Genomic DNA, 14925 nt, shown 5'->3' with positions numbered 1-14925 from the left:
AGTATATTGAAAGCAGGTGCTTCCATGCAAGCGTGGTCCCTGAGTTAATAAAGCAATTAACATCCCATCATGTATAAAAATGTGGGGCAGGCCATTATTTTGGCTACCATGGCTATGCTCCGTAGGATGACAATGCCTCCATCCACAAGGCAGGACTGGTCACTGAATGGTTTGATGAGCATGAAACCTATGTCAACCATATGCTCAGTCACCACATATCAACCCAATTGAACACTTACGGGAGATTCTGGAGTGGCACCTGAGACAACATTTTCCACCACCATCAACATAACATAAAATGATCAAATGTATCGTGAAAGAAAGGTGTCGCATTGGATAGTTTCCAGACACTTGTGGAATCTATGCCAGGGTGCATCTGGCTCGTGATGGCCTAATGCCCTATTAAGGCATTTTATGTTGGTGTTTCCTTTATTTTGGCAGTTACATGTACTATGACTATGCTCGCAGGAAAACTGAAAATATATTCCAAACATCAGAGTAGTAGAAGTGTAGACACACAAACCTGTTTAATCACAATATTTATTGTCGCTTGGACAATACAAAAATAATCACAGTAATAAATGCTAATTGTAATGGAATTCATTGTGTTCTAGCCATGCCGTGACATTAGTTATTGTGTAATTCTCTTTAAAGGGATAGTTTAACCAAATTACAAAATTACATATGCTTGGCACTTAGCCTGTATGCAGTCTAAGGACAAGGTGAGAGAGGAAAAATGTGGGGATATTGACTTGCATTTGGAGAGCAGTTAATTAAAATGAAAGTATGGATTGCTTTCTTACCTTGTCCACAGACTGCATACAGGGTAAGGAAACCGATATATAATTTGGGTGACTATCCCTTTAAGTCCCAATGTGTGATTAATTCCTATGTATTTACATGGTAGTTACATAGGCAGTTGTAGAGTAATTACAGTGTAAGAAATTATGTGAATCTGGTGAGGTGAATAAATCAGTGAAAGCATACAAAATGTACATCTAGCGATTTTGTAAGAGAATAATCAACATTTCTACATCACCTAAAGAAATCTACAGCAACGGGTGCTAGCTGTATTTAGACCTGGGTACAAATATTAGTTTTCTTTCAAATACTTTAGCTCTGCTCGATTGAGCTTGCATTGTGCAATGAATCCAATGGAATATTGCTAAAAGTGCAAACTCTGCCCATTTGGTGCTCCAGGCAGGCTCAATCAAACGCTCAAAGATTTAAAATATTAATTGAACCCAGGTTTTGCTGTGTCTCATCATACCATCTATGTTTGCTCAGCCATGAAGTTTGTATTGCTGTAGCATGGGTCTTCGGTCTCACAGTCACTTGTGGTTTTGCCCGACCATTGATCAAAAGCCTCCAAGAAGTAACAAACACCAGGAATATCCGGTGGGAAGTTTGGCGGAAGATCCTGTCTGGTCCGGGGAATGAAGACAAACTCTGGACAATCTTTCAGCAATCTGGAAACCCAAAAGGACAAATGAACCATCTTGAATGTAAATACAACGTTTTAGTATGTGCTGCAGATAGAAATGGAGGCTACGGGGCTCTCTATTCAATCAACATTGGATCCCGTTTCCTGTGCAAGACCACATAAACAATTTATCTTGTACTGTGAGAATGTGTGTATGAATTTATTGTATAACACAGTTACTGTCTGAAACCAAAAAGCAACAACTGGATAGGAAGTTAAGCACGTTCTCTTGAAACACACAAACAATGTTTTGCCTTCCTTACAAAAAATATACAGTAACATAATCAACCAGTACACTGCAATTACACTAGTAATAACAATGTATTAACTTATTTTTACATCTTACTTTAGTAACTGCATTTTAATAATAAAGAGCAACGCAGAAATTTGTAACAATGTTAATGTAGTAATTACAGTGTTATTACACAGGTGCAAGAAGGACTTTATTGAAAGTGCTACCAAATACCCATAAATGTTTTGGACACACATTTCAGAGGCCCTACACCAGGGCTATCTTATTACAGTCCGAGAGAACAGCCATAGCCCTTCTGGTTTTCATTCTTTCCTTCCAATCAGGGACAGATTTAGACTTGGGAAACCAGGTGGGTGAACTTTCTGGCCAATCAAGTGTTTTGTGAAACTGTTTTCAACTGTGCCCCTAAAGAGACCACACTGAACATCCTAGAATGTGTGTCGTAAAAGACCTTGGCTTTATTGACTATGAGAAATGTTGGGTAGCCAAATCAGGGTTCTAATTCTATGCCCAACAGTGGACGTAGTGTAAGAACCAAGACTAAATAGTACAGATCCAGGCAAGACCTGTTGACACTATAGGGTTTTATGGTCTCTCTTCTGATGGATGCCAGTGCATCTTTCATCATTACGGTGAGTTATAGTTAGCTTGTCATTTGAAGAACACCACACATCATTTACTGTGTGACTTTTGTGATAAACAGTGTGATCCAAATGAATGAGACGTTCAAATAAAGACATTATAAATACATACATGCTAATGACATGTCCAACGATGCATTATAACCAGATCATAATGATACATGTGATCATCAATGCAAAGTGTAAACACAAGACTCTTCAAAACATTTTTTTTTAAATATAAAACATTAGCTAGTGGCTGAGCTTAGGGAGATCTGGCAGTGAAATTAACTATAAAATATTTTGGTAGTGCAGAAGTGTTAAGTCACCTGTGGGTTGTGGGGCTAACGTTGATTCTTCTAGGTACGCTACAGGACTCAAACTTATTTGCCAATGTGACGTTGTTGCCAAACAGACAATAGCGCGGCATCATCACGCCAACAACACCGGCCAGAACTGAGCCAGTGTGCAGGCCAATTCTCATCTGTAAATATAAAAAAAGATAGCTTGCATTGAAGGAAAAAATTGCAACATTAAATCAAAGCTTCATTGATTATATTACGTTTTCCTTTGAAGTGACAGCTATAAGGTGAAATCATCTTTAATCCAATATAAATATAAATGTTTGTGTATTCGAAAAGTAAAGTTCACCAAGGTGACTTAAAGGAACAACAAATTGTGATTGTTCTTCAAAGACTGTCTTGGAAATCACAATCAAGTCATTGCAACTCCTATCTTTTTTGGGAAATCACATTTTGACTGTAGTAAATATAATTTAAATGTAATTTGATGACAATAATTCAAGAACATTTCCCATGCTATCGACTGTGATGCTTTATGGATAGGATAAAGTAATCCCTCTCACCCCCCCTCCCCCTGAAAAGATTTAGATGCACTACTGTTCCACTGGAGGTCATAAGGTGAATGCACCAATTTGTAAGTCGCTCTGGATAAGAGCGTCTGCTAAATGACTTAAATGTAAATGTCTTAAATGTTATGTGATAGAACCTTATCCACATGTTCTAGTTCTGAATGGATTACTTAGCCAAATTATTACTTTGATTTATTGATTGAATTTATATATCAATTTTCCAGATGCTGCTTTCATAGTAGGGAGGACACTCACCTCATCCACCACCATCAATGTGTGGCACCCACTTTGGTCATGCAAGGCAACCATCAGGTAGCATGGTGTAGAGGTGAAGAGTGATATATGCCAATTAGGAATGATAGGGATGATTAGGTGGCCATGATGGAAATGGGGCCAGAACACCCCTACTCTTACGATAAGTGCCATGAAATTGTAATGACCACAGAGTCACCACAGAGTCAAGATATCCGTTTAACGTCCTATCCGAAGGAGTAGGGCAGCCGCATAACTGACAGCAGAGAGCGTTGGATTTGAACCCCTGCTCACAACATTACATAATATGTGTGTTCTCTGTGTATTCTAGAGGCAGCGGCTTAGACCGCTTGACCACCCAGAACACAAAGTTGTATTTTAGAAGTTACTTGAATGTGATTTAGGCCTGCTTTCTGGAGCATTTTAACCAGAGGGGTATACAAAGCAGGATCTATGAGTTAGCCAGCTACTTTGGAAAATCAACCTGAAATAACTATAGATTTTCTAGTTCATTAGAGGAAAGCTAAACTTAGATGTGTTTTTGGTTGTTTAGTATATAAGACAGTGCACATTTAAAGCTTATCTTCCTAAAGAGCTGGCTAACTCCTTGGTCCTGCTTTTGTAGTATACCCCTTGTTTTGTGTTCAATGATGCTAATGCTAAACTGTAGAAAAGTGAACAAATCCAAATCATGGTTTGGGTCCATAATCTGTGTTCTAGGTATTCATAAAATTGGGTCAACTACCTCTAAGCTTTCAATATAATGTCAAATGTCAATTAATATATACAAATAAAGACAGGAACAGCTGAAGCTTTCTCATTATAATCTCCAAATTTGAGATGTTGATGAGACACTGTCAGGTTGCTAGGGAGGTTACTAGCTGACCTAACATCTGCCCATCCTCTTGACTCTGCAGGTCACACAATACACAGTCTCCCACAACATCTCTGTCTCTGCTCAGCAACAACTGGACTCATTCATACTATATCTCTGGACTTGTGGGTTGGTGTGCATGACCAAAGTGAGTGTGACATTCATATACTGTGACATGTATATAATTCCTGCTTGATGTTCTTATAGTTGTTATATGCTGCCTTTGTCTATAGCTGTATTATAATATGTGCAGGTAGCATATACATTCATACGGTCCTTCCTTTGTTAATAACCTTGTTACTCTACTTGTGCTATCACTTTTTGCAGGGGTTCCCAACCTGGGGGGCACCAACGCGTTTTGCGGGGGGTAAAAGAAATTACTACAAATAACAATAGTAATAATAATCATTTACAATTCACGATTGTTTATACCAATCGAAGATTATGCATAAGTCTTCGATGCTTTTGGCAAGAAACAAGCTGTGAAATGCCAGAGGAAGACACGACTCTGATGCCAATGGGAATATATTTTGTTCGTCTCTATGATATTCAGAAGTTGAGCTACAACCTTCTAAAGTCGAGGAGTCAAAGAAATTGGACTTTGCTTGGGAAGTAATCCTATACGATGTGTGACTGTCGCTACCAATTGATCTATTCACTTTCTGAAAAAGAACATGTATCATTAAATTGAGGGTTTTATAAATAAAACATATTTGGTAGCGGAAAAACATTTGGGTAAATCGGGTCTAGAGTTCCATATCCATTATTATTAGTAGTATTATTATTTAGCCTACCGAAAAGATGTAATGGGTTTTGTTAAACTACGTAGAATTACAGGAAATGAGCTTCAAAACTACAACATTGTCCTAGGTCCGTCAAGTTAAACAAAATCAATTATAAAAGCTGTATTTAATATAGGCTATCTCAATAAACATGAATTAATCAAATGTGAAAAGGGGGGCCCTGGGGGAAAATGTTGGGAACCCTTATTGCATTGTGTACAGTGTATTCATTACCTCTGTTTCTCCTGTTTCAGAACCATTACCATTCTTTATCCCCATGTACATCTCCGTCTGTGTGTGTGAATAAAATTCCTTGTGTGTAACTCTTGAGGTTGCCTCATCCCCCTCTTAACGGGGGAGGTGCTAGTGTGTCATAGATCAGCACAAACGGAGAGTCACTCTCTTTCAGATGAACAATATTGTCATTCTAGATATAAACAAAAACCAGCTACCAGGGAACAACTTTGTCTACATCTTGAGCAAATGGCGTAACAGTAGAAAAGCCTGAAAATCAGTTTTGTGTACAAAACTCTCTTGTCAGGCAACTTCCTGTGCTACTCAGTGCCATTCTGAAAAGGGCTTTCCATTGATGGTTTCACACTGTGAAGAAGGTAAGCTGTAACACTCACTTTGATTGGCTCTCCAGTGGGCGTCCTGACCTCATCGGACAGCTCCATCATCTTCAGCGCCATGAGGGCAATCTGCACTGCATGAGTCTCGCTCTCCTTGTGCAAGCCACCGGCCACACAGTACGCATCACCGATAGTCTCCACCTAGATACAGTCGAAAAGAATAGTTTAATATCCCATAGACAAACTACATGGCATACAGTTAACTTCATCACAAGATTTGTATAATATGAGATAGCATAGATCAGAGAGGGGGAACCATTCAACTTTTTTTTTTAAAGATGTGCCCCCATTGTCTACAGACCCTCTGATCTTAATTTCTACATTGACTGTACAGAGAGAGAATAGTTGTATGATGTATGCATAGGACTTTAAGTTGGAGGATTGTTTTTCTAGCCCTCTTAATTCCTTTATTTGTGCGTTAGACCATTCCAATTCATATACTCCTAATGAAAAGCACAAATAATGGAAAACACGTCAAGTGAGCAAAAACTACTGTACCAATTTTAATTTGTCACACAGTCTTCCCCTACAGGTAGATGTTGACACATTCAAACACAAACACATTAAAACAATCATCAGGGCCAATTTAATCAGTGTGAATTAGCATCAAAATAGTTCTTCTGGGAGGTGTTTGTTTATGTTTTACTCCGGAGCAGGAGAGCACTCGACAGTGAACAATGTGAGGTCAAATTTGATGTTCCAAATGGCACTCCATATAGTGAATTGTAGTGCACAATTAAGGGAATAGAGTGCCATTTGGAAAGCAGCCAAATCTATTTTTGGACCGGGAATGGAAACAGAGGTCCTAAAGGAACCTCTGACTTCCCAGTACTTTACGAATGATCCGTCAGACATGCTGCTCTCCTCTGTTATACTTCAGTGACACACTGATTACATTAGCCAAACTCCCCGCAGATTACAGGACAGTTGGCTGAGAGCAAGCAAGTTTGGCCATGAGACAAGTACAGTCTGTTCTTGAAGAAATATTAAACCTAGATAAAATGGTGGAATTGTGTCATTTTTGCCCAAGACTTGTGTAATCTATGAGAGAACGCAGCGGAAATAACTTTCTACCATGAATTTAAAGTACTTTTGTGCCTAAATCACATAACAGTCTTATCCTGACGAGGTCAAAAGCAACCATGGTCTTTCCCCTTTTTGGAGAATGTGCATCTCTTTTATATTGCAGACTCTTATTTTGGAGTAGACCTTTTAATTATTGATGGACTGTTAAGAATGCACAACTATTATTCTCTCTAAATTGCTTTGGTCAAGACATAACTGCTAAGTATTGTCTATATTAATACATTGATGAATTATTGCGAAATTATGCAAAAGAAAGAAGTAAACAAGCCTCCACTCTCAAATTATTAATATCAGTTAACACATTCTTATAAAATGCTATCGAAGAGTAACATAAGGCATATCTAACCTTATTACCTCCATGGCTAAATTCATTCAAATTAAGCCATATTCATGATGGGATGAACATAATATGGGAATGCCAGCAAGGGTCTGCAGTCAACAACATAAATTGTTGTTCTAAAAATAATCTGTTGATATAAACATAATATTATATAGACTGCCTTACCTATTTAATCCCGTAACAGGGGATGTGGAATAAGACTAAAGAAACATTTTGGGCACATTTGGAGTCCATTTTCCCAATAATGTTCATTTTAGCTATTAAACTCTAAGGCACTTTTTGCTGTTTCATTTCAACTGCTGTTTAACTGGTGTTTTACTGAGAAATTATATTATATCCTGTTACTTTCTGGTACTTAATTCCACACAATTGATAACTGCATTGTACCAAATGTTGCGTAGTGTTTCAATTAATTCAATCGATCCCCATAAAAAATACATTCAGTGGTTATTATTCTGAATTTAGTTTCACCTTTATCAGTCCAAGTAATTACCAGGCACTTTGCAAAATAAAGCGTAACCACTAAACAATGTTTAGTTTTATCTGGTAAATCCAGTTTTGATTAAGAAGTTCCCTGAGTTTCCTTGGGCCTTGCTGTAACACACACCTTGTATACATCCAGCTCCCCGCAGTGGTGGTCAAAGCGTGTGTACAGCTCATTGAGCATAGTGACCACCTGCATAGGGGTGCAGCGTGAACACACGGCCGTGAAGCCCACGATGTCAGAGAACAGCATGGTGACATTCTCAAACTCCCTGGCATCCACCGTGTGGCCTTGCCAAAGTTCCTGGGCAACCGTCCCCGGGAAAATGGTGAAAAGCAGATCCACTGTCCTCTTTTTCTCTTCCTCCAGGGCGAGGTGAGCGTGCTCCAGGGCCGCCTTGGCCTTGCCTAGGCGCTTCTTCAAGCCGTCCTGAGCCTTGGCCTGCTCGCCCACCAGGACTACGTCGCGCAGGGCGTTGTGAATGGGGATGTCAGACAGGTAGAGGCCCCGGCCAGTCAGCTCCTCCAGCTTGTCTACGCATGGGGAGCCCAGGAAGAGGATGACATTGGACTCTGAGATGTAGATCATCTGGCCTTTCAGGTCCATGAGCTAGAAGAGAGGGAAACAAGGCATTAGATAAATGTCTTTGTCTAGGTTCTCCATGCTAAATGGTACATACACAGTCAGGTCCAAAATTATTGGCACACTTGATAAAGTTGAGCAAAAAAGACTATATAAAATAAATAATACAAATACTGAGCTATTTTGTATTCTCAAATTCAATTGCTCAGAGAAAGAGATTTGGTTTAACAAGTCATTTAAAGCCTTTTTCTAAAATGTTTAATGAGATTGGAGAACTTGTTGGGAGGGATCTTAAACCATTACTCCTTACAGAATCTTTCCAGATCCTTGATATCCTTCTGTCACGCCATGACCTTAGTATTCTTTGTTTTCTTTATTATTTTGGTTAGGTCAGGGTGTGACATAGGTGATATGTGTGTTTTTGTCTCTTTCTATGGTGTTTGGACTATCTAGGGGTTTTTGTAGATTTATGGGGTTGTTTTCATCTAGGTGTTTATGTTGGTCTATGGTTGCCTAGATTGGTTCTCAATTAGAGGCAGGTGTTTATCGTTGTCTCTGATTGGGAACCATATTTAGGCAGCCATCTTCTTTGGGTATTTTGTGGGTTATTGTCTATGTTATGTTGCACGTTTGCACATTGTTTATAAAGTGGTCACGGTCGTTGTAATTGTTTTTTTGTTTAAGTGTTCTTGTTCTTCATTTCAATAAAGAATAATGTATTCACACTGCGCTTTGGTCCCCTCCATACGACGATCGTGACACCTTCATCTGCTCTTATGGACTGCCTTCAATTCCTTCCACAGGTTTCCAATGGTACCTGTACTGTAGTATGGATACTGGGGATATTTTGCTTCCACTGGTCCTGGGGCCATTGTCAAGGTCAACGGCATCATGAACTACCAAGTGCCAGGACATTTTAGCCAAAAACCTGGTTGCCTCTGCCAGGAGGCTGAAACTTGGCCTCAAGTGGATCTTCCAGCAAGACAATAACACCTAGCACACATCAAAATCCACACAAAAAAAAGGTTGATTGACCACAAAATTAAAATGTTGCAATAGCCATCTCAGTCTTTTGCAATGGCCATCTCAGGACATAAACCCCATTGAAAACCTGTACATAAGCGCAGACAAAGGATTTGAATGGTCTAGAAATATTCTATATGGAGGAATGGTCTGAGGTCCCTCCCAATGTGTTCAATCTCATAAAACATGTAAGAAGAAGTCTCAGTAGCCATTATCCTCGCAAGGGGAGGGTGGCGGAGTATGGAAAACAGTGGTGCCAATAACTTGGACCCCTATCTTTTTATGATTTGTTTGTATTACTTGTTAAACAAAAATTATTTCTCTGAGCAATTGTATTAGTATAAAATAATATGATTTTCACAAAAAAAATATGCATACAATATAGCTAAGTATTATTTCTCTCAGATTTTGTGTACAAATTTATTTCCATCCCTGTTTGTCACGACTCCCACCGAAGTTGGCTCGTCTTCCTGTTCGGGCGGGGCTCGGAGGTCCCTTTTCCCTTTTCTCTTGGTTTTGTCTTATTGGTTACACCCGTTTCTTGTTTAGGTTTTAGTTGGGCTATTTAAGCCGGTAATGCCTGCCTGCTCTTTGTGCGGGCTTATCCCCCCCTCTGTTCATGTTAGTGGTTGTGCGATCTCCTTTGTTTTTCTCCGAACTGGTTGGGTCCTCTGGTTTTGGATCGGTCTTGTTATTGCGCCTGGTGTTTTGGCGTGACCATTTTACCTGCGCCGGAATAAAACATTGTTCTTTACCCTCTGCTTCCTGCGCCTGACTCAGCACCCACTACACATAGAGTGCGTTACACTGTTAGTGAGCATTTCTCTTTGCCAACGTAATCCATCCACTTGACAGGTGTGGGAAGAAGCTGATTAAACAGCATGATCATCATCATAACTATTCCCCAGGTCATTGTTGTAAATGACAATGTGTTCTCAGTCAACTTACCTGGTAAAATAATGGTAAAAAAATGTATAAACTCAGTAAAAGCTTTGAAATTTTTGCATGTTGCTATTATATTTTTTTCAGTGTATTTACTTTATACAATTTTGCTCATCTTTGTCCAGGGTGCCAATCATTTTGGTCATGACTGTAAGTATTGTCTTTAGTTGTTCAGGCTCTGGACACTACTACAAGGTACACAAAGAAAACAGATCTGATTAAATCATCTGTCATTGAATGGCATATAATTGCCCAAATTACTAATCAAGGGTGAGTTTGCCGAAAGCGTTGTAGTTTATGTAGCTAGATAGCACAAAGTGAACAAAATTCTCCAATTGATGTTATGTTACGAATTTGTAAATGTACAATATGTTACAAATTTTCAAAACGTATGAGGTGTGACGAATTCCAGCGAGCTGGCTAACATTTGCTAGCTGTCTAACATTAACTAGGCTAGGGGTTAGGGTTGGAGGTTAAGGTTAGAGTTAAGTTTAGGTGTTAGGTTAAATGGTTATGATTAGGGTTAGCTAAAATGATTAGGGTTAGCTAAAGGGGTTAAGGGAAGTGTTATCTAACATTCTAAGTAGTTGCAAAGTAGTAACTAGTTGAAAAGTTGCTAATTAGCTAACGTCTGTAATGAGATACGAACTCGCAACCTTTGGGTTGCTAGACATTTGCTTTATATGCCTGACCAACCACCCTACTTTTGTTTTTTTGCCTTAAGTAACCATATGTCTTATGTAACCAAATCATACTAATTTGAGTGTCCCGGATTTCAATTTACTATATTAAATCTAGTCTATGAGACCCGGCTGTCCAATTCCATCCTGGGCTTATGTTGTTCTCTACCTCAGGGGGAGCATTCCGCTAATTAGCACATAAGAATTAACAATGTGGCATTTTGCCTTTCTGAATCTTTCTAAATCTACATTTAGACAACCTTCGATTCCATGTGAGTCATTCGTCTCAACTCCAAAGGATCATATCCAGCAGACCTGAGTTCAAATGGTTTTGGAAATCAAAGACTGAGTCTTAGCTTGAGCCAGACAGAAAGTAGATGTTTCAAGGATATAGTCTTTTCCACCTAACTTTCCACTGAAAAACGATAGTGGGAACTCCGCTCAGTCGTCTTTCTACGGCTGCTACGTTAGGTTAGCTTAAACATGACTGTACTGCCAAATGGGCAGGTTTGCACCTTTGGGACTGTTCCATTGAACCAGGTGAGCTCAATGAAGCATCACTCAGGACTTCAAATACCATTTGAACACAGGTCTGATATTCAGTCGAAATAGGGTCATACCCTCCCTGTGTCATCGGCCATGGAGCCACCTTGGTGCTTTATCCGAATGATGAACTGTGTGTTCAGCATAGTCAAGATGCCTTGGAAGGTGCACCTGATCTGGGGCGTGACGATGGCAAAGTGCTCCAGGAAGGCAGTGGGCCGCCTCGGGCCGTCCTTCCGGCTAAGTCTCTTCCGGAGGCCATCCCCGATTTGCAACAGGCCCAGGTCCTGATCCAGAAAGAGGTGGAAGGGGAAGGTGGAGGAGAAGAGCGAGGTGGGCATGGTCCCAGCTGACGTGGCCCTCATGGGACTGGGGCTCAGGCTCTTGGCGTTCTTCACCACCACCGAGTAGAGCAGGCTGGGCTGCCGGGGCCCAGCCTGAAACTGCAAGGGGCCTACGCTCTCCTTGGTGCCTCCTTGAAGGTCCATCTCCATGTCCATCAACACCTCCACTGTGGTGTCGTAGAGCAGGCGGGCGGCCGCCTTGATGACCCCAGGGAAGAAGAGCTCCGTGGTCTGCCTAGGGTTGAAGTAGTAGACGGTGAGCAGACCCAGATCCTTGTCCAGGCACAACACCGACGCTTCTTCATTGTTGACATAATCTGTTCTCCTGTCTGGTTCGGCTTGCAGAGCGGCTGGTGCTAGCGGGTTTGGGCTGCAGCTCTGTTTCAACAGGACATTGAAGCTGTTCAGGAAGTCGCTGAGGGCTCCCCCCACTACCCGCAGAATATGGCCGTCCTCGTCGAAGCACGTTTGGAACAGCTCCTCACCAAGGGAGACTTTCAAAGCGTCCATGTGAATACCTGGTTGTAAAAAGGAGGGCAAAACAGTTATTAAATGTAATAGAATAGAATAACGCTATGTAAATCAAAATGAAATACAATACTGTATATTAGAATAGAAAATAATACAAACGAATAGAATAAAACATTTTTATTTTCCACACAAGGTTAAAAATATGTGCTTTTTGTTTCACAGAGGCATGAATATAACAGACCTTAAAAACATCCCAAATGGAATAAAAGCAACTCATGTTCAGTGTTTGAATTTGATCAGCTTTACAATACCTGTTTTTAGAGAATAATTCTTCATGATCTCCATTAAATTCTCTGGTCGATCAAAGCTCCTATCTTGACAGATGTCTGCGTAACACACAGAAGGGCTGTGGACAGAAGTTATATTAGTAAGCACTGCACTCCCCACATTAATAAATGGGTCTAGATATCGTATTCCTTGAAATCCCATACATGTTATGGAAAAAAGTTTCTAACCTACAGTTTGGCTATTTTTCCTATTCCTTGTATTGCCTTCAAAGCCATCTTGCTGATTGACCATATACAGGTCGTGATACATGGTGCATCCATGCATGGCATGTAGTCAATAGGTCTTCAATAAAAATAATATCTGAACGCATTCAATTGAACAGAACATTGTCATTTATTATAATCATGACCTTTGACAATAATGAAATATCAGGGCGGCATAGTTTAAATCATTCATTTCGCCAACATGTATTAGACTTATTTCTTACCATTTCGTGTCTAACGTATGTTGTTTCATCATTTGCAGAAAGGCAGTATGCAGTCTTTGAAACTGTAAACAACAAGTCGAGAAGTTTATTGACAAGATATTTGTATAAGAAATCTTATAGTTTGGCCCATTGCAATCACATCAACACAACAGCAAACAAATCATTTGGTTCGAGATAAAACCAGCAAAACAGACGTTTTTTTTCCTTCGAACTGTACATGTTCCACGGTGTAAACTGCTCTCTTCTGAGACTACACTCAACAACAGTGCACTAATCAATTCTGATGAATGTTTTGAGGAATTGCTTTATTGTAGTACAATCTCAATTTACCTCCGGACATGCCAATTTGCGGATGCTCTCCCCTAATGAATGAAGATTGACTCTGGTCTTGCTTGTCTTCCTTTGAGGTAGCACCTCCGATACATTTCCATACACATCCTTGGAAATTGCCTGTACATCCCCGGTATGGTCACTTATACATTCCTCAAAGTCTCCGGGTTCGTCCATACGACCGATACCGGAGAACGGGCATTCTCCAGAGATTTTCAGGTCTTTCAATTTTGCGCAAAACATTCTTAGTGCTTATCCTCATCTCTTGGTTACATGCAAATGTCTACATTTTGGACACGCATCTCCTGTCTCAGTTGGAAACTCCATTCCCACATCGTGGCATTCGCAAGGGAGCGAGAAGAAAAAAGGGTATTATTTTATGCGCATCCTCTCTTGTGGACACCTGTCTTTCTCCCTTTCGTATGTTATAAATGATCCGCACCTATGCCAGCAACCACATACAATATCAATGGTAAATTACATGGGCAAAAGATGAGTGAAATACCATTATCATAAACCAATGAAAACCGACAGAAGAGTCGACCTGGCCAATCGATGCGCGAGTAGGTTGGGCTCTTAAAAAATATATCAGTATGAAATGCCTTGTAGACTACTCCGCGCGTGCAGTGGACGGTTAAAGATTTGGATGATGAAATGTGCGCAATACCGTTACGCACGAATGACTAACTGTGACTTGTCATTGGTATTTTTGGTGTGACACCCCGAAATACAGGCTTTAAATTCAGGCTTTTAATTATTTTAGTAAAGGTATTTATCATGACGGGCGGTGTTATGTTTTTTTGTTTTTACATACGTGCATTTAATCGTATATTCTCGGCCTACACGACGAAAATCCATGTTGATGTCAAGGGGAAAATTGGGTTGGAGATACGATTAAACGTTTTGTTCTTCCAGCACATATTTGTAAATCCGTTTTACAATTGATGGTAGTCCTATATACTATTCATTTTACAGCATTTATCCATCCCAAAACTGCGTATAGTAGGCTAGACATGACAGATGAATGTTGCATAAGAATTCCCATTACTGCCTAAATTCTAATTCTCATTTATTGTGCTTATAATAGTGTACCTGGAATAATACATAGGCTACTTTAATTGAATTGCTATTTGCTGGAAGGCCTAAATATATATTGTGTGGTCACGTTGACCGACTTGATCTTATAGAGCAACAACATACAATTACATTGCAAGAGTTGAACACAATTTGAAGTAGCCTATAGGCCTATATTTATATCTCACAAAAATAATATTTATTTTGCTATTATATCACCCTTCCCACTTGTATCAACAGGGAATCTGTTGTAACCAACAAATATCACTACATCTAGAAGCCTACAGGGGAGAGCCTTGCCAGTAAATTGCCTCATAAGATTTTGGTTCTAAAATTTTCACATTCAGCAATGACAGTTATCCAACGGTGTAGGCTACTTGTGATTCAAGGAGAACTGTATGGGGAACTCAAGATAGTAGACAGACAGTAATCAAATTAAGACTCTTTAATCTCTTTCGAGACTCCTTTTAAGGTCTATTTAAAT

The 14925-nt window shown here is 39.8% G+C and overlaps 1 protein-coding gene across 1 annotated transcript; it reads right to left on the bottom strand.

The window, feature by feature from the left end:
- Positions 1-522: 522 nt before the first annotated feature.
- gucy1a1 (guanylate cyclase 1 soluble subunit alpha 1) lies at positions 523-13953 on the bottom strand. The gene is made up of 8 exons (XM_029673417.2): positions 13368-13953; positions 13038-13099; positions 12574-12668; positions 11525-12309; positions 7801-8286; positions 5765-5908; positions 2686-2840; positions 523-1469 (listed from the first exon to the last, which is right to left on the bottom strand). Exons 1-8 carry the CDS (start codon positions 13608-13610, stop codon positions 1274-1276), a joined length of 2166 nt encoding a protein of 721 aa, XP_029529277.1. The 5' UTR covers positions 13611-13953; the 3' UTR covers positions 523-1273.
- Between the last annotated feature and the right edge of the window lie 972 nt (positions 13954-14925).

The sequence above is a fragment of the Oncorhynchus nerka genome, linkage group LG11 (genome assembly GCF_034236695.1).
Source record: "Oncorhynchus nerka isolate Pitt River linkage group LG11, Oner_Uvic_2.0, whole genome shotgun sequence".
In the NCBI taxonomy this organism is placed as follows: Eukaryota; Metazoa; Chordata; class Actinopteri; order Salmoniformes; family Salmonidae; genus Oncorhynchus; species Oncorhynchus nerka.
Note: the sequence above shows the minus strand (reverse complement) of the source record. Positions and strands in the feature narration are given on the sequence as shown.

Excerpts from the sequence above, each read along its gene's own strand:
- gucy1a1 (XM_029673417.2), bottom strand. The coding sequence starts at position 13,610 with ATGTTTTGCGCAAAATTGAAAGACCTGAAAATCTCTGGAGAATGCCCG. Across the intron at positions 13,100-13,367 it reads GCAAATTGGCATGTCCGGAG|TTTCAAAGACTGCATACTGC; the intron begins GTAAATTGAGAT and ends TGTTGTTTACAG. Across the intron at positions 8,287-11,524 it reads TGGCCGATGACACAGGGAGG|CTCATGGACCTGAAAGGCCA; the intron begins GTATGACCCTAT and ends CCTCTCTTCTAG.